A 27,065-nucleotide genomic window follows, 5' to 3' on the forward strand; every position below is an offset into this window, starting at 1 on the left:
GGGGATGGTATTTTTTCTTGTATTTTTCTTTCTTGTTTCGTCTGGCACTGTTTTCATACACACTTGTTCACACCAGTGTCTGCTCCCCGCTCCCCAATTGATTGCTCAATGTAAAAGGGAGAATGTTTGATAGACAGCATTGGGTTGTATCATTCTTTCATTTTTTAAAATGTTTTGTCTTTAGATTGTAGCTTTCAGTGAATGTATGATTTTTATGACATTTTCCTTAATGTCTTTCCAAAGTGACCAAGTCACCTCTATCCAAGCAGGCCTTTATCCAAACCATCTCTACTTCTGTCCAGGGTTGCCATTTTTCCGTAAATTTACAGAATTTAGTATATTATAAACCCTCAGTATAAGTTCCAATCACTCAGTATATTTTCCAATCACTCAGTATATTTTCCAATCACTCAGTATAAGTTCCAATCACTCAGTATATTTTCCAATCACTCAGTATAAGTTCCAATCACTCAGTATATTTTCCAATCACTCAGTATAATTTCCAATCACTCAGTATATTTTCCAATCACTCAGTATAATTTCCAATCACTCAGTATAATTTCCAATCACTCAGTATAATTTCCAATCACTCAGTATAATTTCCAATCACTCAGTATAATTTCCAATCACTCAGTATAATTTCCAAACACTCAGTATAATTTTCCAATCACTCAGTATAATTTCCAAACACTCATATAATTTCCAATCACTCAGTATAAATTTCCAACACTCAGTATAATTTCCAATCACTCGTGTAAATTCCAATCCTCAGTAAATTTCCAATCTTTTCAGTATAATTTCCAAACACTCAGTATAATTTCCAATCACTCAGTATAATTTCCAAACACTCAGTATAAGTTCCAATCACTCAGTATAATTTCCAATCACCTACTAAGTGGGAAAAAAATTAAGTATAAAAGTCTTTTTACTCGAGTTGAGCACTCAGAAAAGGGTCATTTAATGTGTTTGTGTAAAAGTTCAGTAAATGTTTGCCTCCTGAATTGGCAATCCTGCTTCTGTCTTGGAAAATGTCTCAAAGACCTATTTATACACTCCTACCATCCCTTACTCTCCTTCTCTCTCTCTCTGTCTCCCTCCTTTTGTTATTGTCTCGGCTGACAGGCTGAGGGATTGACTCTGTCCTCATCCAGCTCTACCATTTGGCTGGAACATGAGATTTCACATTCAATAGTCATATTCATTAGATGTATTTGTGTCACAGGTTTTCTGTAGATGAAATTTTGATTGATTTTTTTTTTCTTTCACAAGACGTTCACCTTTTAAACTGTTGATCACCATAACTAGATTCAATTGAATTGATAACATGTCCATTTTTATTTAAAGGCCTCTACCAATATTTTAGAAAAGTGGTTGGAGCAGGCACTTATGTTGATAATAACAAGAAACGAAGTGAGAAGGAAAGTGCCAGAAGACAATAGAGAATAAACATTTTGCGGCGGCGATGGGGGCTCGAACCCACGACCATAGAGTCACTCTCTCCCCGGCCAGGCGGAGTTGTACCAGTAAGGTCACGGATTCAAGCCCTCATCTCCGCTTATAAGGGATTAAGCTCTTTTATGGAAAAATCATGACCATAACATTGTCATTTAGATTTCTATCTTCCTTTTCCAATATTTTTGCTATTTCTCCAATAGTCATTCAGAGTGATTAGGTCCATGGAGCCAGAGTCTATCCTGGTTTCTATAGTGTGAGATGGACAATAGAAATTGCTTGCTATCCTTTGGATAGGATGCTAGTCCATCATAATGTACTTTTCACCAGATCTAGCCTTCATTTGTTGCAAGCGCCGTAAAACCCTTAAAAACAAAACACTCCCAATGTTGCTCATCGGTAACGGGAAAATGTTCAAAACTCCAAAGGTAAGAGTCCAAGAATACCATATTGTGACCTAGTTATTCCAAAGTAGATTTATTCTGGTTAAAAACAAAATTCTTCTCCCTTTTATCTCTATTACTTTTACTATTGATAATCCATTTTTACACCATTTTGAAACATGTGGACAAAGAAAGTCTTAATTGCCACGAGCAAATGTGTAATATTTCTGTTTTGACAATCAATTATTTTTCAATACCCACAGCACATCCAACACAACCGAAGAGTGAGACAGTCTCTGGAGGACAAACTCATCCGCGAACACATCTCAACGACAGAATCTGTCATACATTCACCAGAAACACCAGTGAGTTGGGTTGTCCACAAGAATTACAGCTTTCCCCATGTCCAGCATTTGTTATGGAGGATGCTCAATTGAAATAGAGTTAAAATTTTGATCAATATAATTGTATATAAATAATAATTGAGTTTTTAAATAGCGCAGTACCCACTAAACATGCTCTCATCACTTTACAAGGGATTTCTAGCCATCAGGGGTTCCAGATAGCTCAGTTGGTAGAGCACTCGCTTTCCAAGCAAAGGGACCGAGATCGATCCTGGGTGGATTTTTTTCTGAACCCCCTCCCCCCCTCCCTGTCTACTCAGTAGTGAATGGGTAGCTGGGTCTGTTAGATCTGGTGAAAAGTACTTTGTGATAGACTAGCGTCCTATCAAAAGGGTAGCAAGCAATTGTCACGGCTCCATGGGCCTAATGGCTCTGAAGGACTTTTTTGTCCTAGCCATCAGCAATATTTGATGAGTAAGGCGAGACATGACCCTTGTACGGCGATATTACAATTTTCCCAACAGAAACAAGGTTGTTAATGGCCAGGTTCTCATTCTATACCTGAGTATGATGAGAGAATGTGAGAAATAGTCTTTTTTCAAGGACTTAAGTTTGCACTGCCCAGAGCAGGATTGGAACAAGGGACATGCCGGTGTGGAGGCGAGTGGTAGACCGCTAGACGATAAAGCCACACATATAGATAAATTTAATTAGATATAGTGTACAGCTGTCGATGTCCAGATTTTGGACTTCCAGTCATGTAAACGTTATTGTAGTTTACTAAGCAATTTTTTTAACAAGTTTAAGCTGTCACTGTCATGGCATTTTATGGGATTAAATTATAAAATACATTATATATATATAGATGCCCTTCCACCAGGACATCATAAGATCTCGTCGCCTAGGCATTCCACGAAGGAATATAGATAATTCATCAAACAAGATATCTGATGTCAACAGGAATCACCCATGTTGTCACAGTGAGCAAATCGGGGGTTAATAATCTGACTCAAGGAAAAAACGAAGGTGCCTGAAGCGGGGCTAGAACCCAGGACCTTCTGGGTCACAGTGCAATGCCTTAACCACTCTGCCACTTCGCCCCCATAAAAATAAAATACATTGGTTTTAAAAAAAGAAAAACAAACCCCAAAAATCTCTTTACTCATACAATCTACTACTAAAATCAATACAGATAGGTTGTAAGGGAATGGTTAGAAATTGGCAAAGATTCTTTTCACAAATTCTCTGTGGTAAGGCATTCCACACAGATGGCCCAAAAATAGAAAAGGATTTAATTCCAGTTTTTCTTAAGAAAAAGAAAACAAAACAACATGAGCATTAATATAGGGCAATATTCACGAAACATGTTTTCAGTGCTTTTCAACTGACATACAGGAGGAGACATGATGCCCGTAATGCAATCATATTACAATTCTTTATCGTTGGAAACAACGTTGTTAATGGCCACGACTCATTTTACACCTGAGTATGGTGAGAGAATGTGAGTAAAAAACCTCTTCTGGGACTAACCTTTGCCTGGACCTGCGAATCCAGAGGCGAGTTCATTCCCCTGGACCACAACGCCACGAATCTTAAAAAAAAAAATTGAGCTTTTATATAGCGCAATATCCACTAAAATGTGCTCAAAGCGCTTTACAAGGGGTCCCTGGTCAACAGCAACATTTAACATGTAGGACAGGACATGACGCCTGTCAGGCGATATTACAATTTTTCGGACAAAGACAACGCTGTTAACGGCCAGGTACTCATTTTACACCTGAGTACGGTGAGAGAATTTGAGTAAAGAGCCTTTTCCAAGGACTCAACTATGCGCCGAGCGAGGCTCGAACCCAGGACCTTCCGATCCGAAAGCGAGTGTCATACCACTAGACCACATAGCCTCACTGACTGGCCACACACTAATCTAATTTATATAAATATCTTTTTTTTCCTCCCTCAGAGCAAATCTTTGGTGGGTGACACGAGTCTGTTGCTGTCACCACCATCCATTATAAAAGACACACTGCCTGAGGAAGTTCTGGAAGAGGTCTTTAGTATGCCTCACTACAAGGTAATTTTTATTATACATTTGACTGTCAATTTTAGATAGACCAGAGCTGCGTTTTGCTTCTAACCTGTCACCGTTTGTATCTTAATTTACTAGTGGATAGAAATTGGTTGGAGAAGACCAAAAAAAGTCCTTTAAAAAAAAAAAGCCCAAATCACTAACATTTACTAATGCCATTTGACCTTATATCATCATTGTCTTAACATTCGTATGTGTGATGGTTGCATGGGATAATCTAACTGCAGTTGATAACTACAACTAAAAGTCCCCCCCCCCCCCCAAAAAAAAAAAAAGAAAGAAGAAACAAAAAAAACCCAAACCAAACCGAATGATGAAAATGTATTCTTGAGATTGACCTCATCATCATGACAGGTCCCATTCTGTCAAAGCTGACTTTGAGAAATTGTCACCCTATTCTAGAATTCCCATCTCATGCCATGCCATCACTTTCTTTCCTACAAAATAAGTAAACAATTCTATTTCTTGCGAGATTTATGGATTATTGTTACAAAAGTTATAAAAAACGTTTACCTAATACTTTTCCCATTTTCATGTTTCCTTATCGAAAATATCAAGCAGATAACCCATTGCTGCCTTGTGTTCTTGTTGCAATTTTTTGTCTTCTTTATATTTTAAAATTTTAATTTCACGCTGACAATCCTTACTAACATCATTTTCTAAAGATGATCCTTGAACATCTCAACCCAAATGACAACAGATAACCAAATGCTACTCTAAAGAAAAAATCAAAAATTTCACTTCTATATTCCTTTTGATTGCATGATGAACATGGACTATATTAATCACAACCTTAGCAGTTGCTAAATTGTTTCTCTCCTGTGACTATTCCCCCCCCCCCCCCCAAAAAGAAAAAAAAGAAAAAAGGGAAATGAAAACAACAATGGTCACCGGCACGGATAGAAAAAAACAATGAATTCCAATCACCTGACTAGTTTGGTATGGAATGCAAATGTGTAGGAAGAAATTGTGCTGAGCGTGTCAGGCATGGCATGTAAGGCAGATGATGGCTTGTAGCTACACATGACACACAGACTTGTTAATAACAAACTCTGCAGACAAACACCCCCCACTCCCACCCCACCCCACAAACACATTGGTAACAAGATGAATATCAATATCGTATTGATAAATGTGAAGTAATGATTTAGAGTGTAAAAAAATGATGTGAATCTCGTTTAGAAACAATACATTGTTCTTTGATAGATTCTTCAGGCTTTTTTCAAAGGTGTGGGAAACCTGAATAGGAAAATAGCAATTACATCACGCTGAAATTTTGATACATCAAAGTCAATTGATTAAAAGGTATTTATACTATACCAAATGTTTCGTTTCTAAGCGAAATATCTTTGACTTTGAAATGACAAGGAAAATAGCAAAACTTTCCAGCCCTCCCTTGTATGTATAAAGTATAGAAATGAACATTTTAGAAATTAGTCACCATTTCAGATTGCCTTTGTTTTTGTTGTATATAATTTACAATTCTTGTCCTTCTCCAAAACCTGTGAACACTCTCAGTCTTATACCTAGTCACACACAATGGAGTCTTTAAACTATCCAATTGTTTTCAGAGCTCTTTTGGCTCTAGGCATTGTGGGTTTGGTAAGTAGAACACAGAGACGGGATGTTGATAATTACATGGTGGAAGTGCTCTACTCCCTCTTTGGTTGATGTTATTTTTTTTTTTTTTCCAATTTTGCTGGGTTTTTTTACATGCTTTTTTCACTTTCTTTTGGTCAGATAATATGGACGTTTTGGGTTTCCCCTTTATCAAGAAAATAATTGAAACATTTGTCATTTGTCTTTAGTGTTTCATTTATCGTGTTTTGCTGATGAAGGGGAAACTCAAAACGTCCACATTATCTGTTTTTGTTTATTAAATTGAAGCTTCCATTCAATTTCCTATTCTTCTTTATTTCTTGGAGCTCCAAGCTCAATATTTTCATTTTGGTTTGAAATGATTACACTTGATGGCTAAGATTGGTTTTTTTCTTTTTGTTATTTTTTTTCTTCACCTCATCCCAACCCATCAGGTACCCATTCTGTAGATAGTATGTAAACTATGATTTTTTTTGTAAATTTTAACAGGGGGGGGGGGGGGATTCTTAACTACAAATCAGAATAACAATTGTCAAGCCTGTTGTTTTTTATGACATTATTTGCTAGAATTTGGTTCCCGTCCTTTCATTTTGAAATGATTTAACTGTAAACTTTTCAAACTGGTTTTGGGTTCAATGGTGTCTAAACCATGTTCTGTTTTTGTTCAGGTCTCACTGTTGATGATGTCACTTTTGCTACCCATAATCCATGCCGTAATTCTGACTGAATCGATCATTGTTTACTTGTGTAGATGTTATTGGATAGCCATGGGTTTGGATATGTTTTATTTATAACCATTGGATTTATACATGAAACAGCAAAATGACTATTAAACAATCGTGTTTTCAAATTGCTTAAAAGAGATAATTTATACTGCAGCTTTATTATTTAATTTCATTGCGTTTTTTAATCCATAGAATATAAACTTATAGAAGTTTGGATATGGGATTTTGATGATAAATCTGTCAACATTGTTAATAGCTATGAATGTGTCAAATGGTGACTTGTCCTGAAAGTGTGTGAAAACTAAAGTGACATTTGCTTTATCCCCTAATTGATATAAAAATGAGAGCTGCTAGGTCTGAATATATAATTTAAGATAAAAAAACATAAAACAAACAAAACAATTAAGGGAAAAAAAAGATCCTGTCCAAATAAAAATACTTGGATGTATTTTAAGAATCAACCTGTTGAAATCAGTGACGGAACATTTGAAGTAGGAAGTAGATTTATAGGCTGCTTTGTATATTTATATTTTGTCAACTTATTTGAGTCCTACCAGAACAAAACGATATTATATTTTGTTGTGATGTTCCATCTCAATATGCATTGTTTTCTATCTATCCGTCTTCTGCTTTCTATTTTTACAGCACGCACACAAAGAGAGGGCTCAGAAAAAATCAGTGAAGAAAATAATTTTTACAGATTCACCGCCCAGGCCGGTTGTGAAGGTATGGACTATTTCAGACAAACTTGGAACAATCTTGTTCGTTCATGATTTTAAAAAATATCATTTTGCTTTTTACAAAATATGGTTATGGGCCAAGGCTACAAGGGGTCTTAACTCTCTAAAACTTGCCTTTTCTAAAGCAGTGCGGATGGTTTTAATGTGATCCACCAATTTGGTGTAGGAGGAGGAATTTCATCATTTTAAAATGTTAAATAAATATAAACAAAAAAAAGAAGTAAAATTCCCTTGATTCATTCCATAGGGGAAATTTGTCTCTAGGGTCTATTCCAAGGGAAGACTGGATATTGCGCTATATAAATGCCCATGCTCATCTTTTGTATTGATTTGATCAGTTAGTTTGCAGTAAATTTCCACGCGTATCTTGTAAACAAATCACATCCTCTTCTTTCCTTCCTCCCGAGTCAGGGTTTAAATGACCTAACAAGTTATTAGAAAAGCTGGAATATCGATAATGAAACTTGACCAACCTTTGTAAGCCTCGTTCTGGGAGGATTGAAAAAATTGTGTAATTAAAAGTAATAAAAGTCCTTCAGATCCACCAAGCCTTTGGATTTGAACTGAACTCCTTTTTATAGGATGAAATTGATCCCATAACAGTTTGTTGCCTCAATCAGAACAGGATGCTTGTTTATCATAGATTTTTTTATGTCAAATTGATATACCATAAAGTCTCTCCCTGTTTAATAACATCTATACCAAAAACCGTTACAGCCAATACACGTGAAAAATGGACTCATGAGTACATTATTGCTTTACATTTTTTAACATTATCTTTTACGCAATGTGCTTCAATATGGTTGCCATCATTGCCATGGCGACCTACAAGCAAATTCAACCCATTTTTGAGTTCATTCCGTGCTCATTCCATATGTCTGGAAATTCATCATTTAGAAATTTGCGAATGGCTTATCTCCAAGGTTGAGGAACATCGTCTTAATGAAAAATTATCTATGACTGAAAGAATTTCCCAAATCGACTATGTTCACCGACTACCTGGTAAACAAAACCAGCCACTGATAACTTAACAATAAATTGGGAATGGCCACAAAAATTCCCCAAACTGAATATGTTCCCTGACTGGCTAGTAAAAAGCCAGGCTGCTGCATCAAAGCCAAATTGACAATTGGTATCTCTAGCGTATGGCCCAGATACACATTAGACCTTGTTATCCACTGCCTGTTAAGAATGGTGGCCATTGACAATAGCAGTAACAAGAGTTTGAGCAAGATGCTTTGGCTGGGTGGGGTTCCTGACCTCCCATAACGGGCAGGGAGGCACTTACTGTGTCTTCTATCCACTATATCTGCTTTTCAACATGTTTTCTGTTTTTGTCTTGGAATGAGATTACTTGGTTTTGTCCTGGTCCTGGCTGGGAGGGAAACCGTCAAATGCATGGTTATTGTTTGGGAGATTTTTTTTTCCTTGTAAATCATCTCTCTGTTATTTATTGTTATATTTGTTATTTTGAATGTATAATATAAGCATTTGAGTGTATTCCTCTTTGTTGGATCTTGTGCCTGTGTCCGGATGAGACTTGTAGGTCATCTCACACTAAGTACATTTGTGGTGTGCTCTTGGAATTCTACATCTGATCCCTATTTGTTCCCAGTTCCCCTTTGTCTTACTTTCTTTTGGGTGCTTTAATTGTAATTCTAGAACTTTTTACTACCCCATTTTCTTCCTTTTTACTGGTGCTGACATGACCTAGATGTGTTGCAAGCGCCGTAAAACCCTTAAAAACACAAAAAACAAACAAGATACTTTGGACTGGGAGTTAGCTGCCTTACTTACAGATAATATTTTTATTTTACTATTTGACTTTACAAGGCCTCCAACGTATTAACAAACTCATATTTGACCTCACCATCTTTGTAAACTGGTTTATGGTCATTTGATAGACTGTTGACCTTCCATTCAATCGATTGTTTTGTTTTGTCCATAGATTGACCCTGGCTTCCAGAGAGTGGCTTGTGGCCAGACACGTGATCAGCTGGACATGACCCAATTGGCCAAGAGTTATTTATATCAAAACATTTGAAGTTGTGATGGATGCAGTAGCTGTCAAGTTAAATAGAAAGAAATAAATGTTTTAATTTAATGTATATATGTGTATGTATGATATGCCATATGTAAATAGTCAAATTAGCGTAAGGAATTTGTGAAAGGCAGGAATTGAAGGTACAGAATTGTTGAAAATTGATAAGGGCTCATCTACATTGCCAGCTTTTTAGGTGAATTGTGTGTGTCTCATCATGTAATCTACCCCTTAGAATGGACATATTGACGTTATCAAAGCAACACTGATATATTGTTATTGTCATTGATTCATAAAAACATGTTGTGTTTTTTCAATTTATTTATTTTGTTTTTCTGTGTAAATTATAATGAAAAAATGAAAATTCAAGGGAAGTTGCTAGTGACATAAAAATGGGTTAGTGATTGACAACTTTTCATTTATGTGAATTTTACTGTTTAGGGTGTCTGTAGCCTAAGATCAGATTTTCAAAAGACTTCTTTAATTCAATTCATCAATCTAGCCACTACCGTCGTTAGCAAAAGGTGGAAGGTAGCTGAAGGATATCAGATCTTTCAAAATCATTTTTATAATCGTTAGATCTTTGAATAATTTTCACTTCAAGGGGAACAACTTTTTGTGTATCGTCAAAAGAAAACACAAAAGAAGATGGGGGTGTAGTCACTGTAAGTCTGATGAATAAAATAAATAAAATAAAGAGGATAATCTTGCATGTCGTCATGTATGCATTGTTGGGTGTTTCTCTGAATCAACTTGTATTATCTGCCCTTTAAAAAAAAAACATTTTATCCATCAGGAAGACTGTTGTTCATTATCAGGCTTTTACTTTTTTTTTTTTTTTCTCTTCAAAACTCTTTTCTATCGGTGTGCAATCCTATTTTCTTCCAAAGTCAGGTTTTAAAAATTTGTTTTTGTTGATTATTTATTCTCTTTATGGATTTCTCAGAAAGTGTTCTAGTGTTGAAAGTCATTGATGAAAGGACAAGTAATAGGATTGAGTCATGGCTTAGTAAACTGTTTTAAAGATGGAAGTCTATGGGTGTCGTCATTAAAGATGGAAATCTTTGGGTGTCGTCAAACTGGTTTGATTTTTACACTTTATTAAATCTTGGAAATGTTGATGATTTAAAACTGCTTTGTCCCTCTCTTCATATCATTAAAGATTTCATTTCCTGTCGGTAAGGATTTATTTTTATCATATCATTAAAGTTTGGGTTTTCATTTCCTGTCGGTAAGGATTTATTTTTATCATATCATTAAAGTTTGGGTTTTCATTTCCTGTCGGTAAGGATTTATTTTTATCATATCATTAAAGTTTGGGTTTTCATTTCCTGACGGTAAGGATTTATTTTTATCCCATTTCTTGCATCTACATAACTTTTCACATAGTTTGGAAGCACGTAGTCCACAGAACCAGTGTTCATCCTGATTTCTATAATGTAGAAGTGAGTAGTAATTGATTACTATCCTTTAGATAGGACACTAGTCTGTCTCAATGTACTTTCCACTAGATCTAACACCTTACTACCCAATCATTCTCTGCTGTATGGACGTTGGGGAAAGATGGGGGGTAATTAGAATAAATATGGACTGCATCCAAGTTCGATGACATTCTCTTTACTGATGAGGCGAGTACTCAAATAATGAATTGATCAGGTGCAAACACAAACCCTATAAAATCAACATCAAACTCTAGTTGCTGGATTGGGTGGGGATCCTGACCTTCCATAGTGGGCAGGGAGGTACATACTGTGTCTTCTATACCCTTATATCTGTTTTCCAACATGCTTTCTGTCTTTGTCTTGGATTGAGATTACTTGGTTTTGTCCTGGCCCTGGCCGGGAGGGAAACAGTCAAATTCAAATGCATAGTTATGGTTTTGGGAGATGATATTTTTTTCCTTGTAAATCATCTCTCTGTTATGTATTATTATTTTTATTTTGAATGTATAATGTAAGCATTTGAGTGTGTTCCTCTTTGTTGGATTTCGTGCTTGTGTCTGGATGAGACTTGTAGGTGATTTCAAACTAAGTACATTGGTGGTATGCTCTTGGAATCTACATCTGATCCCTATTTGTTCCCAGTTCCCCTTTGTCTTACTTTTTCTTGGGTGTTTTAATTGTAATTCTAGAACTTTTTACTATCCCGTTTTCTTCCTTTTTACTGGCGCTGATATAACCTAATGTGTTGCAAGCGCCGTAAAACCTTTAAAGACAAAACAAACTAGTTGCTGGATTGGCTATTTAGATCATCAAACCAAACAGTAAAAAAAAAAAAAGATTATATAAAAAAAGAATGAAATGAAACTTGATACAAATGACTAATTGTCACTCGACACTCGGGCTAAGATAGCAATAGCAGGTGTGGACAGAGAGAGATATACTGATTGATTTATAACAAATTAAATATAGTATGTTTACCATACGGTCGTGTAGCAATCACTTAATTTTTAAATTTCACTTTGGCCAGGAAGCAGCTTCATACATTATCAAGTAGCACGATGAGTAAATAGGTTAATATTGTTATCATCAATTCTGTTGACACCATGCAACACACTTTGGAAAAGAACGAATTAATATTGTACTACAGGCATCCTGGTGTCTCATACTACACGTTAAAGGTAGCTGTTGTTTGAGACCCCTAACTCATAATTGCTCATGTATTTTTTTTGTTTTTTTTTTTCAATTGCTCTTGAAATCTTATCCTGTTTTTTGTTTGAATCAGTCCTTATTTTGTCTTACTTTTTCTTGGGAGATTTTTGTGTTCTTTTGACAATCCCATCATCTTCCCTGTCTATTATTACAGATGTCCATACGATCTAAATGTGTCACAGACACACACACACTCTGTCAAAATTCATAGGATTCTTTGATTGATTTTATGATTGTTGCTGTAAATATAGTTTTTTTTTATTTTAACCAATGCGCTCTTATCTGGATTGTATTATCTGTTGTCGTCAATACTGGAGAGGAGATGGTTAGAGATTATATCATTAATTTAATTCATTCTGTTGACTTAGAATACTTTGATTTTCCTATTTGTGATAAATGTTCCATAATGATTTCTATTTATAAATGTTGTGGATTTATTATGAATGCCACCGTCTCCAAACGCTATTATGTCAGGGATGAATTGGATCCTTCAACGTGAATGGAGAATGAAAATGATGGGAAGGAACAGAAATAGAAACATTGAGTTTTATGCAATGTAAGAAATGGTATTTGTATTCCATCGTAGTGAATATAAACGAAGGCCAAGGTTGATCTTTGTGGCTATAAACTCCATTTCCTGTGTCTACAGGGGTGCCAACTATATGCCAAAAAAAGCTTATTTTATGAATTTTTTTTTCACCCTTGTAAAGATTGTATGATTTTTTTACTCTTGTAAGATTTTTCTCTCAGATTGTACTTTTTTTATTCATGAGAATCAAATCTGAACATTTTTATGTATCGTATGATTTTATTTTGATTTTTCCTGGAAGTTTCTGAAAATTTTCACCCTCACAAAATTGATACAAGAATGATTTACATCCAATGTTTCTCATAGGCAGGCATTGAAATGACTGAAGAGTTACATTCTTTTTGACAATCAATATTCCAGTTTTTCTGGTGTTGAGGTTGGCAGCCCTGCATGGAATGGAATGGACTCCACCCTGACATATTACCTGTTTGAGATGGTGGGTGACCTATGATTGGGTTGATGTGGATTTGATGTTATTATCCTGATTTCTTTTCATGTTAGAAATGTGTGTTGAGATGTTATATTGATTGGGGTTCCCGACCTCCCATAGGGGGCAGTAAGGTACTTGCTGTGTCTTCTATTCCCCAGTATCTATTTTCCAATTGCTTTCTGTCTTCGTCTTGGAATGAGATTACTTGATTTTGGCCTGGCCCTGGCCGGATACCCTGGCTGAGAGGGAAACAGTCAAATGTATAGTTTTGGGAGATGATATTTTTTGTCTTGTAAGTCATCTCTTTTTTAGCACTGTAATATGTTTTGTATGCATATTATATATGATTTGTAAAGATTTGAGTGTATTCCTCTTAGTTGGGACCTGAGTTTGTGTCTGGATGAGACATAATTTAGTGATCTCAAACTAAGTACACTGTTAGTGTGCTCTTGGAATCAACATCTGTCCCCTATTTGAACCAATTCCCCATTTGTCTTGCTTATTCTTGGGTGTTTTAATTGTAATTCTAGAACTTTTTACTATTCCATTTTCTTCCTTTTTACTGGCGCTGATATGACCTAAATGTGCTGCAAGCGCCGTAAAACCCTTAAAAACAAAATCCTGGGTTGTGGATCTCAGCATGCCATTGGAGTAAGGCCACTGTCACCATACATTATTTTATGAGGTCATTTCCCCCCTTTGTAAATCATCTGGATGTTTTGTGTCATATTATGACATTTGTATTATGTATGAATCAGATCTTGTATTATGTTCTGTAAAGTATTATCCACTGGGTGAGGTTCCCGGCCTCCCATATTGGGCAGGGAGGCACTTACTGTGTCTTCTATCCCCCTAGATCTGTTTTCCAACTTGCTCTCTGTCTTTATCTTGGATTGAGATCACTTAGTTTTGTCCTACCCTGGCTGGAGCCCTTGGCTGGGAGGAAAACAGTCGAATGTATAGTTTTGGGAGATGATATTTTTTTCCTTGTAAATCATCTCTCTGTTATGTGTTGTTACTTTTTATATTTTTAACATATGATTTGTAAACCAAGGGGTGTATTTCTCATAGTGGGCAGGGAGGTACATAATGTGTCTTCTATCCCCATATATCTATTTTCCAACATGCTTTCTGTCTTTGTCTTGGAATGAGATTACTTGGCCCTGTTCGGAGTCCTGGCTGGGAGGGAAACAGTCGAATGCATAGTTATTGTTTTGGGAGATGATATTTTTTTCCTTGTAAATAATCTCTCTGTTATGTATCATTATATTTATTTTTAATGTATAATGTAAGCATTTGAGTGTTTTCCTCTTTGTTGGATTTTGTGCTTGTGTCTGGATGAGACTTGTAGGTGATTTCAAACTAAGTACATTGGTGGGATGCTCTTGGAATCTACATCTGATCCCTATTTGTTCCCAGTTCCCCTATGTCTTACTTTTTCTTGGGTGCTTTAATTGTAATTCTAGAACTTTTTACTATCCAATTTTCTTCCTTTTTACTGGCGCTGATATAACCTAAATGTGTTGCAAGCGCCGTAAAACCCTTAAAAACAAAAAACAAAACATCTCTTAGTGGGATCTTGTGCTTGTGTCTGGGTGAGACTTTTAGATGATCTCAAACTAAGTACACTGATAGTGATAGTGTGCTCTTGGGATTAAACACCTGTTCCCTACTTGTACCATTTCCCCTTTCTCTTACTTTTCCCTCAAGTCCTTTTAATTTTACATCTAGAATTTTTTACTATCCAATTTTCTTCGTATTTAATGGCGCTGATACTGATATGACCTAAATGTGTCGCCGCAGGCGCTGTGAAACCCTTAAAAACAAACAAGCAAATATATCTTCATTTTCAGTAAAGATCCAGGCTAGGCCATTATTTTTTGTCTCAGACTAGATACAGAGGTACATTTCTTCTATCATCTACTTCTGTTTCCCATTTCATTTAAAAATGACCCATGTATGTTATAAGTGCTGTTAAAATTAAACCTCGAATATTATGTTCTGTTATTAACATGATTTGTAAGCATTTTAGAGTATTCCTGATTATGGAATCCTCTGCTTATGTCTGGATATGACTTCTAGGTCATCTGAAACTAAGTATACTGATGGTGTGCTCTTGGAATCTACATCTGTTTTCTATTATGAACTAGAGTCCCTTTGTCTTACCTTTTCTACTGAGCTTTTAATTGTAAACCTATAATTCTTTAAACTATCCTGTTCTCTTTCTTTTTACTGGTGTGGAAATAACTTTTAATTTGTCGTAGACGCTGTAGACACCCTTAAAGTTTTAAATCCTGTCAACATTTTAAAAAATAACAATCCGAGAGAGAGAGTATTTAATAATATTGATCATTGATAGTTTAATAGGCAGTCGCATTGATTCAAATCACCTCTATCTTCTGATAGATGTGCTACAATCAATATTTATCTTGACTGATGATAAATGATTACATGTTCATGTATGGACCTTCCTGTCCACTTTGGGAGGTCAGAAACCCCTGTCCAGTGTAGCCATGAAGATGGACAAGGACTAGAGTTACGGCACTGCTGGGGGAAATGTTAGAAAAGATATCACTACCTATTGATTGTTTGGAATTAAATATCAACCCTTAATCGTTCGGTGGATGTTGACTGAAAAATAAACAAATTTCAATAGACAGTTGAAAGTGTGACTTTCTGATTGAAAATATTTCCATATGAATTGTAGGTCGCCCCAAATCCGTATGCATTTTCAATACCTCAAATTCTAACAGCTCTAACTGCAGATTGGTTCAACTTAACTCTCCACTGTTTGAGAAACTCCATTATTTGACATCTTTTGATTGGTTTGATGTAAATACATGTGCGGCATTATCAGTTAACCTAGCTAAATAACTGAAAATAGATTACTAAACTCCCTCACCCCAAAAATGTACGCTCATGCCACAAGTGCCGTTAAAATGTTTAAAAACAAACAACCTAAGTTAGGGTTAAACCCATCTGAATGGCACAATATTGGATTAAAAAAAAAAAAACAGAAAAGAAAGGGATTATTTAGGTGGAGGGTTTTTATTTTGTTTACACATAAAAGATCATTTTTCAAAATGACACATAAACGGAGAGTTTTAATATAACGCAATATCCAATTGAAGTCTCAAGGCGCTTTACCAGGCCAACAGCAACACTTAACATGTCGGACGAGACATTTTCTTTCTTCCAGACAGAACAACGATGTTAAAGGCCTGGTACCCATTTTACACCCGAGTGCGGTGAGGGAATGAGAGTAAAGACCATTTTTCAATGACTCGACTATGCGCCGAGCGAGGCTCGAACCTAGGACCTTCCGATCCAAAGACTAGTGTCATAGAACTGTTTTCACTTTCTGTCTGTATTCTTGATTGAGACTTTCTTTTGATTTCCTGCTCCCAGTTAGGATCCTCGGCTGGGAGGGAGAATGCTCATTTATAATGTTTTTGCTCTCTGTGATTTGCTCAATTTGCTGGTTAGAATTGCACCAGACCTGACTAAATTTCCCAGAACGAAGAGTGTATTCTTTGGTCTTAAAAATATTTTTTTTTATCCAAAAGAAAAAATATTTTGTATGTAAAAGAAGCTGATACATGTATACAGAGAAGTGATAAGACGTGGAATGAGATAAAAAAGTTAGCTCAGGATAGAAACTGTCTGTGGCCTATCCCCTGACCAGGGTGAAAAAGGCAATGATGATGAATAAAGTAATAAACAAAAATTAATATACAGTGGAACCTCCCGATAACGACATGCCACGGGACCGAGTTTTTATGTCGTTATCCGGAGGTGTCGTTATTTAGAGGTTTCCAAGATGGCGGACAAAGTGGGCGTGGTAAGGCCGCGGGACCAGGTTTTATTAACATTGACAAAACAAACAAAACATTGTAGTGTATTCCTCTTAGAGGGTTCTTGTGCGTGTGTCTGGATGAGACTTTTAGGTGATCTGAACTGAGTACACTGATATGTGCTCCTGGAATCTACATCTGTTCCCTATTTAAACCATTCCCTTTGTCTACTTTTTCTTATGTCATTTCAATTGTAAATATAGAATGTTTTTTACTATCCAATTTTCTTCCTTTTTACTGGCGCTGATATGACATAGATGTGTCACAGGCGCTGTAAAACCCTTGAAAACAAACAAAATTTCCTCCTCCCACAAAAACACTAATACTACTACTACTACTACTACTACTACTGCTGCTGCTGCTGCTGGCTCACTGCTACTACTACTACTACTATCACCACATAATATCACATTTTCCAAGATTTTGTGTTTACTTGCTTACACTTACATTTATACCTTGGTTTTTATTAATGCATATCAGCCAAGATTCGTCAAAAAAAGCTGCGTTATCCTTGGTTCAAGCAGGAATCGTTTTTATAAACTTTTGAGTACTCATACTCGGTATTTTTAGTATCAGATATCTACGAAAACTGCCGAAAATCGCCAAAATGATGTCGTTATTCGGAGGTTTTATCAAAAAGTGCGTCGTTATTTGGAGGTTATTTTTACTGATCTTAAATAGAAAAAAAATCGGGACCACGGGTCAATGTCGTTATCAGGAGGTTGTCGTTATTCGGAGGTGTCGTAATCGGGAGGTTCCACTGTAACAGATTTGAAAAAGAAGAAACTCCCAAACACAGAACGTTTCGGACTCATAAATAGGTATTTTTAAAAACCAGATCGACGACTTAATAAATTTCGTACGTCCTCAGAGAGGAATAAAGTCATTAAAAAAGTTTTAAGTTTCATAACAACTGAAATGATAAATATATATGAAGTATCAAACGTGATGCTGGGGGGGGGGGGGGGGTCCCAATAGCTCAGTTGGTAGAACACTCGCTTCACATGCAAAGGGACTGAGATCGATCCTGGGTGCAGTCGAGATTTTTTTCTGAACCCCCCCCCTGTCCACCCATCAGTGATTGGGAAGCTGGGTCTGTTAGCCCTGGCGGAAAGTACTTTGCGAAAGACTAGCGTCCTATCCAAAGGGTAGCAAGCAATTACTATTGTCCATTCACGCTATAGAAACTGCGATAAACTCCGGCGCTCCATGGGCCTAATGGCTCTGAAGGACTTCTACCACTTAAACGTGATGCAGAACTCAGAACAGTTGATGTATCTGCTTTGAAAAGTTAAAATTTATGACATAACAGTGACACATGTGTGTAATATTGATTGTCAACATCACTCACCCTTGAGGGCAGGACTGATGTACGGTATTTCTCAGCATTGATAGTTAACATTCTGGCCCTACGACAACGATAAAACTGGCAAGAAAAAGTCAAAATGGCGATGAGATATGACGCCTGTAAGGTGATATTACAATTTTATTCAACAGAGACGAGGCTGTTAGTGGCCAAGTACTCATTTCTTACACCTGAATGCCATGAAAGAATGTGAGAAAAAAGCCTTTTCCAACAACTCAACTTTTTGCAGCCCAAAGGCGAGTGTCATAACATAATACCTGACAACATACTTATTGTTGATAAATTTTTTTAAAATGAAAGACTTTCTCTTGCAAAGAGCCATGAAAGCACTACACTAAAAAAACAGTAATAAATGACAATGTGGAATTGAAAGTAAGCTTCAATTTAATAATATAAGAAAACAGATAAAATGGATGTTTCAGGTTTCCCCTTTATCAACAAAACAGGATGAATGAAACACTACAGACAAATGAAGTGTTTAATTCATCCTGTTTTGTTGATAAAGGGGAAATCCAAAACGTCCATTTTATCTGTTTTCGTATATTAAATTGAAGCTTACATTCAATTTCACATTGATATTTCTTTGAGCAGCAACATTTACAGTACAAAAACAGTAAAATATCACAAATGTGAAGCGACCGTCCCAAAGTATTCTAAGTGTATATGGCACAGGGTATCTCCCTCAGACTCCAGTATGGCCTTGACCCTGAGGTCATCCCCTTCTTCCTGCCATAAATAGACATCAATCAAATCTCCTTCAAAACTCTCCTTGGTGTAACAGATTCGAACACTTCTCAATCCACTCTGCACAATATCCTGACTAATCCCTCTCAATCCCAGAATCCCATCATTTGTTTCACTTTTAACGTTTTCCTCGGAGGAGATTTCGGTACGAGTTGCAGAAGCCATTCCGCTCTTCTCGCTGTTTGTTTTGGTTTCAATGCTTTGTTGCTGTTTCAGCTGCTGCTTGCGTAGATTGAGAGCAGCTCTCAGAGAGTTGACGGTGTAGAGAACGTAGGTTGCATAATTTGTGTGATTGTTCCCGTCCGTCTCCGTCCAAACCACCTGGTACGAATACAAGGGGTCCAAGGGTTATTTTTAGAAATATAAATAATTAACATTTATGTGGCTCATTTCTCCATGCTCAAAGCACTTCACAAAAATTTATTTTTCTCTTAACCAAGCCATATGTGGAACCATATTTCTATTTTACACAGCATAAGTTGCTCGTAAGGCGTCTTTTTGCACCAACACTCTTACAATATCCATCACTGCCTATAGCCAGGTACTCATTCACACCCGAGTCAAATGTGAATAAATTGCCTTGCCCAAGGACACGATGTTGAAACCAGAATTTTCCACAATCACTGTCACCCATCCAGCCACTAACCACGTTTAACACTGCTTGACTTTTGTGATAAGATGAGACATTGTACTGCTGAGTCACGCCTTGACAATTTGCGAATATAGAAATTAGATTAACTCAGCTATTTCAAGAAACAAACGAACAACAACAAGAGCATTAAATGAAGTGAGTAGGAAAGTGCCAGAAGACAATAGAGATAAAAATTTCGCTGCGGCGGTGGAGGTTCGAACCCGCTACCTTAGATACGACGAGTGGTGGGGAGAGCGTGACTCTACCACCAGAGTGGTGGATAGCTCATAATATGGTACAGTCACACTCTCCTCGGCCAGGCAGAGTTGTCGTACCAGTAAGGTTGTAGGTTCAAACCCCCATTGCCGCCGCAGAATTTTTATTCTCTATTGCCTTCTGGCACTTTCCTACTCAATTCATTTCTTGTTATTACCAACATAAGTGCCTGCTCCACTCACTTTTCTGAATTAAAACAATAGCATTGCTGATGTACATCCCATTATTTCCTCTTTTGTGAGGCTATGTGATTTAGTGGTATTACACTCGCTTTCGGATTGGAAGGTCCTAGGGTTTGAGTCTCGCTCGGCGCATAGTTGAGTCCCTGGAAAAGGCTCTTTAGACACGTTCTCTCACCGTACTCAGATGTAAAATGAGTACCTGGCCATTAAAGGCATTGTCTGTCGGATAAAATTGTAATATTGCCTAACAGGCGTCATGTCTCGCTGTACATGTTACGTTTTGCTGTTGGTCAGGGACTCTTTGTAAAGCGCTTTGAACACGTTTAGCTGATATTTCGCTATTTAAAAGCTCATGTTTTTTTTTTTTTTTTAATATAAGTAAAGTTGAACCCAAGTAAAACAAGTCTGGATAATACAGGGGTTTTGGGCTGGTCCTGCCATCAGTTATAATTGGGTTCCACTGTCATCACAATGTAAGTAGAAAGAAATCACTTTATAAAAACAAACAAATAATATAAGATAAAGAAAAGAACAAACCATGAATCAATTTTTAATGAATTAAATTATCCAGTCAATCTGCATCAGGTTTGCTAAGAGAACTTCACTGACTTCATGTTGAGACACGGATAGAATTATATATAAGATTTGTTCTATTGTTTTACAATCCCTGCACTCTGATTCATCTGGATACATTAATGAGATACTTAACTCTTTCATTTGAGCGCTGAAGCTATATTTGTATTTCCGTCACAAAATGGCTGATTGAGGCAGCATGAGAATGACAAGCTAAGACATAGCGACATTCGAATTCGCCGCAAAATCTCAATTAAAATACCCCTCTAGGGCCAATTGACTATTCTGATGAAAGAAATGATACCATTGGTTCAATCGATAATACTTTTGTAGAAAGTAGGATTGGATTACATTATTATTTTTGTCTTTCAAGACTGGCCGCACTGTGTGGCCATTGGCCAGTAGAACAGATTCTGCTATGGCCGCACAGTGAGGCCAATGGCGCTGAAAGAGTTAAATTCTCCATCCCAGACAGAAATCTGAGATCAAAATTTGATAATCACATTCTTGTGAAGCCAAAAATGCTCGAAAAATTGACGAACATGTGTTTGGATTTTCGGCATCTCTTATCTGGAACTCCCTTACAAGATATATCAGAGATAGTAATGATGCAGAATTCTTTAAAAAACATCTCAAAACGTTTCTTTTTAATATGTAACACTGTAGAATTATATTACTTTGTTTCATACTGAATGTTTGATGGTTGTATGTTTAAGTGAATGTTGTCACGTTACTGTTAAAAGCTTTGAGCTTGTTGACATACGGGATAAGGCGCTATATAAATACCATATTATTATTATTATTATTACTATTATTATTATTATTATTATTATTATTATTATTATTTTTACTATTATTATTATCATTACTATTATTATTATTATTATTACTACTATTATTATTATTATTATTATTATTATTATTATTATTATTTTTATTATTATTATTGTCATTGTTATTTACTGAGAGAAATAAAAGGTCATTTAAAAAAATAAGTGTTGTATTTGTTATGTGTTGCAGTTGTAGGACTACACATATTATCATTCAAAGGATTGGTGAAAAAACAGAAACACCAGAATTGACAGTGGCTTTATGGTCGTGTGGTATGACAATCGCCTTTGGACCAGGGGGTCCATGATTCAAGTCTAACTCTGAGCAGCACAAGGTTGAGTCTTGAAAAAGGCAAAAAGCCGCACTCAGGTGTGAAATGAGTACCTGGACGATAATAATAGCGTTGCCTGTAGGAAATATATCAATTGTAAGGGCACCTCAGTTATATCTCATCCTACATGTTGAATGTTGTTGGCTTGGGACCCCTTGTAAAGTGCTTTCCACACATTAAGTGGAATTTGCACAAAATGAAAGTTCAAGTGAAGACTTAAGTTTAATCTATAATTATAATAATTATTTTTATTATTATTATATCATCATCATCATTATTTCCAGTATTATAATAATAATAATAATAATAATAATTATTATTATTATTATCATTATTATAATTATTATTATTACTTAACAACCAACCTTGTTTTGACGATGGAATGTCTCCAATGGTTTTGTTAAAGTTTCAACTCGTAAAGGTTTCGGGTGAATTCCCTTCCCGCCATATTTCATCTTGTACCAGTCTGTGAAAGGCTTCGACCTCCTCGTCTCCCGGTCCACCAAGGCATAGCTTGAACTTTGACTAACCAGAGGAATATCTTTGCCAGGTACTGAAATGTTCACGTCGATTGTTAAAGAACTGTTCCCGAAATAGCCTAAATGATTATTGCATTTAATCGGCCACTTTGGCACATTCTTGTCGTAAAACTCTCTGGTCATTCGTAATTCTGTCGAGACAACAAAGATGAGGCGATCTTTGATCAGCTCTAGAAAATCAATGTGGTTTCTTCCATTTGATCCACTGTTCGTTAAAAGCGAAACGTTTCTGACTTCATTGGTAAAATGCATCACGTCCGAAATGTTAGGATTTCCTGGGGAAAGGGAAAAAGCAGAGAAGCAACATTACATTCCACAAAACACTGTAAAAGAGACAGAAAGAGAGAGAGAGAGAAATCTTTTATTTATCTCTTTGAGCTTTTTAGCACAATATTCATAAAATATGCTCAAAACAATTTACAAGAAGTAATAAGCCAACAGTAACATTTAACATTTAAGACTAGCCCATGAGGTGCTTTTACACAAATTTTTTTTGGACATGATAACGCTGTTACAGACAAGATGATCATTTTACACCAGAGTGCGGTGAGAGAATGTAAGTAAAAAGTCTTTTCTAAGGACTCAACTTTGCACTGCCTAGAGCATGACTCGAACCAGGAACCTACTGGTCTGAAGGTCATAAGACCACAAAGCCACAATAGAAATAGATTCAGACCAATCTGCCAGGATAATGATGTTTGTTTTTGTTTTGTTTTTTTAAGGGTTTTACTATGCTTAAGTAATCTCATTCCAAGACAAAGACAAAGCAAATTGGAAAACAGATATACAGGGATAGAAGACACAGTACGTGCCACCCTGCCCACTATGGGAGGTCAGAAACCCCACCCAGTCAGGATAGAAAACTAATGATAAAGAGTGGAGAGGGAAACACACACATTTGCATTCTACTATGATAGTAGGGCACCTTCGAGGTGAGATACTACAGACATACAATTGTTATGATAAGTTGTTATGGCCCTCGACGAATTTTGCCCAGCGCCTTTTGTGTTTGGCGAAGAGTTCAAGTTTAGTAAGACTTTTGTTCTCTTTGTCCCTGAAAAGGCAGCTCTCTGGATAGACTTGAGGTGAGGGCCATGAGAGTACACGCCTCACTAGACAATCGGGCTCCATGGGAAGGATAAGGAACTGAACAAGTGTGTATGAAAGGTACCAGACATAGCAAAAAAGAAAATTACAATAATATAAAACATACCAAAAATCAGTCTCTACTGATTTTTTGCGATGGTATATTTCTACTATTTTTCTTTCTTGCTTTGTCTGGCACCTTTCATACACACTTGTTCAGTTCCTTATCTTACACTGGAGCCTGTTCCTTAACTTATTAATTTGATATCTCCATGTGTAGGATGTGTCTACGAACATCAATGAAAAGAAGACTCTATCAATCAGCTGTGTGTTCATCTTGTAAGCACGGGACCTGAACGAAGCAGCAGAGGTTTCAACAGCTGGTGTTTAATTACAATCATAAAAGCTGACATCCATGAACTCACAACAGCCCCTTCTTTTGACCTCATACTCACAATACACAAGAGACGGTTAAGTAGAGAAACGGTGTTAAGTTGGGGTGGACCTGTTATGGAAAAGGGTTTAAAAGTTATTGTCGTCATTCAGAAATGTGAATTTTAATTATTATTTTTCCAATTAATCCTAATCCTATTCACTTTCCTCAATAAACAAAAAAAAACAAAACAAACTTAACCCAAGATTGACATTTTTTTACACCTCCTGACAGAAGCCATTTTGAGGCAATGGGTCGCAGTTTGGTTAGGACGGAGAAAGAGAAACTCTTGTTATTATAAAATTCAACAAAATCTTACCCTCACGATCGTAGTGTTTGAGGCAAATACCAGGGTGGCTAAACGACACCGATACGTTATCATCAGACATTTCAATTTGGCCTCCATTGCACGAGTCCACAATATGGCTGCACCAAACTCTCCACCTGAAAAAAACAATTTAAAATTATGAATTGGTGATTTCAATGCAGCCACTCAGATTAAACCTCATCATTTGGGAAGGACTTCCGTAGTTTCACAGCACGCCTAAAGGGGGGATTTTTAAAATTATTATTAAGGGGGGGTTAACATCTTAGGCATATTTTTTGGATTAAGCATATTCAACCGCAAAGCATGAGGAAAAGGTTTTCTAATGCGGGCATCTGGATAAAAAATAATACATACCCCTGTCTATTTTACTTTTACTTTTTTGCAAACATTTTTACCGCCCCTTTCACATAACTTTTTGACACACTCGTGACCAATCTGTAACTTTTCTTTCTCAGGGAAATAACATTTTAAAATAGAGTTCCATTTACTGTGTAGTTCTCAAGGAAAACTTTTCTAAAAGGCTGAAGTGATTAAGATGGGATGCCTTACACTCACAAGAAAAATATAACACAGAGGGCTTTGTATCAGTTAAGATACAACAAAACCACACCTGACACTTCTGACACAATAAATATTTTTCTCTAGTTCGAGGTCTAGGTAGGGAATTATATGAGTTACCATTTGTGCGGCGATGTGGTCTTGTGTTATGAGACTCGTTTTCGGATCGGAAGGTCCAGGGTTCGAGCCTCGCTCAGCACATAGTTGAGTCCTTGGAAAAGGCTTTTTACTCACATTCTCTCACCCTACTCAGGTGTAAAATGAGTACCTGGTCGTTAACAACGTTGTAATGTCTCGTTCTACATATTAAGGCTGTTGTTGATCAGGGACCCTTTGTAAAGCGCTTTGAACACTATTAGTGCTATATTAGCGCTATATAAAGGTTCAATTTAAAAAAAAGTTTTTCAAGAGTTGAGAGCTGATGTTCACCTTGTGATATCTGGTCGGCTACTTGAACTTATACTATACCAGGCACCTATATTATTAATAAGCTAGATTGGTATGAAACAATTCCTTTAATTCGAATCATTTCACATATACCAAGGTACATTTATTAATTGTAATTTGCGTTATAGAGATATATCCATCATTATCGTCCATGCCCAGTGCAAATTATTTACGGAAGTGTCTTTTTCGTCTCCCTTCGACTCTTCCATTATTTCTTATTGTTAACAAGGTGTCAAAACCTACTCACGACTATATTTCTAGTTGAGAAGACTTACATTTTTTGATGACGAGAAAATCGTTATACTTGAATCCTTAATCACTAACAGAACAGTGACAGTACATTCAGGAAGGAGTGTTTCTTTACAGTATACAGGCTATTTTACACACTCCAGTTTCCTGGCTTCATGGAAAATGAAAATGGTTAATTTTTGTTCATTCGTGTAAGTGTACTGTAACTCTTATTTGACGTAAAATTTTGGTGGAACAATACCCTCTAATTCATCTTGACGATGTCACTGTTTGGATTTGCGACTGATGCATGTAACTGGAAACTTGGAAGAAAAGAAAAGTGGAAAGTGCCGGTAGAGGTGACAAAGTCCAGTGATCGGACTACACACCAGGCCCTGCTACACACTACACACTACACAGCCAGACTCAAATCTTCAAGGTCAAGGACAGATAACAAAAAAGTACTAACTTTATGTTGCGCTACTAACTGAACAATAGGTAACCGCAATGGAACATTTACTCAATTTGCACGATGCCCAACGCAATATTAGAGCTAACTATCGAGCAGCAAAATGAGAACCAATGAATGAAAGATAGTTAAGAAATTCCCAAATCTTTGGCACCGATGAGAGTTGAACCCGGGACCATCTGCCGTAACAGTCGGGTCAACTACCATCGCCCAACTTTTTAAAATTATTACATCTCTAGCTATTCACTTCATTTCTTATTATTATCTACATGGGTGTTTGCGCCTCTCATTTTTCTGAATTAATATTCATCAGATGACATAACGCATTTGGGTCAGTCCAGTTTTCCCGTCATCGAATCTATAGCCCCCCATAGACGCCGACAGCGGATGACCTATCGCTGTGACCCGATCCCTGCGTTTATCGCAGATGATTTTTGCCCACATACGGGGAGGTATTTTTTTGAGGCGATCGGCGATCGGGGGCGTGGCAGTATAAAAAAGTGGACAATTTTTTTTCAGATTTTCGCTGTTTTCACGTCGGATTCGAGATCAGCGTCAAATTTACAATAGGTTTGATACTAAGAACTGTGTGTTTACTCCAAAAATTGGTGAAATTAGAAATAAATTTTAATTAATAGTGAGGCTATGTGGCCGACAGAACCGATCCCAGTTACTGTCTGTTATTCTATCTTTCGTCTTGCGCACAATAGTGATTACTTCTCACTAAATTATATCAATTAGACTGTTGAAGGAACGAAATTGACATCATTCCACTCTTTGTTATTGTATTAAGGCAGTCATTTTGGTAATAAGTTCTCACTAAATTATATCAATCAGACTTTTAACGTTCAAGGTTACTCGTAGTTTTGTATGACGGTACGTTATTTCCGACTGGTGGATGTTGTGAGCATTTTACCTAAACTCATAGCATCAATAACCGTCCAAGATATTCGCATCATATGTAGCAATAGCTATAATAATCTAACATGTCGAGAGAGAGAGAGAGAGAGAGAGAGAGAGAGAGAGAGAGGGGGGGGGGGAGAGAAAGAGAAAGAGAGAAAAATTTACTTGCGCTATATATACCGCTATATTCAATAAAGGTGCTCAAATCACTTTATAAGGGTCTTTGGCCAACATAAAAACATGTTA

At 36.6% G+C, this 27,065-nt stretch overlaps 2 protein-coding genes across 5 annotated transcripts in view; one reads left to right on the forward strand and one right to left on the reverse strand.

Annotated features, from left to right (window-relative positions):
- Nucleotides 1-15,699, forward strand: part of LOC144978855 (myb protein-like) — a 34,013-nt gene extending 18,314 nt beyond the window's left edge. Inside the window, exons 15-19 of one of the 3 annotated variants that reach the window (XM_078925430.1) lie at nt 2,099-2,200; nt 4,140-4,250; nt 7,235-7,315; nt 9,278-11,065; nt 11,598-15,699. In XM_078925430.1, coding sequence (XP_078781556.1) covers nt 2,099-2,200; nt 4,140-4,250; nt 7,235-7,315; nt 9,278-9,373 — 390 coding nt within the window. In that variant the 3' untranslated portion in view covers nt 9,374-11,065; nt 11,598-15,699. Of the gene's footprint in view, nt 1-2,098; nt 2,201-4,139; nt 4,251-5,836; nt 5,868-7,234; nt 7,316-9,277; nt 11,066-11,597 lie in introns of those variants that run through there. The other 2 variants (XM_078925431.1, XM_078925429.1) reach the window with 2 other exon arrangements.
- A 1,998-nt stretch (nt 15,700-17,697) lies between these two features.
- LOC144978856 (uncharacterized) lies at nt 17,698-25,834 on the reverse strand. 2 transcript variants are annotated; one of them, XM_078925432.1, is made up of 4 exons: nt 25,495-25,834; nt 24,206-24,330; nt 22,194-22,642; nt 17,698-19,325 (listed from the first exon to the last, which is right to left on the reverse strand). In XM_078925432.1, coding segments are annotated over exons 1-4 (1,020 nt in total). In that variant the 5' UTR covers nt 25,497-25,834; the 3' UTR covers nt 17,698-18,881. The 2 variants fall into 2 exon arrangements, with proteins under 2 accessions (XP_078781558.1, XP_078781559.1); XM_078925433.1 differs by having other exon boundaries at nt 18,753-19,325; nt 25,710-25,820.
- Between the last annotated feature and the right edge of the window lie 1,231 nt (nt 25,835-27,065).

The sequence above is a fragment of the Berghia stephanieae genome, chromosome 8, assembly GCF_034508935.2.
Source record: "Berghia stephanieae isolate SIO BIC M18660-M18661 chromosome 8, UCSD_Bste_1.3, whole genome shotgun sequence".
Taxonomy (NCBI): Eukaryota; Metazoa; Mollusca; class Gastropoda; order Nudibranchia; family Aeolidiidae; genus Berghia; species Berghia stephanieae.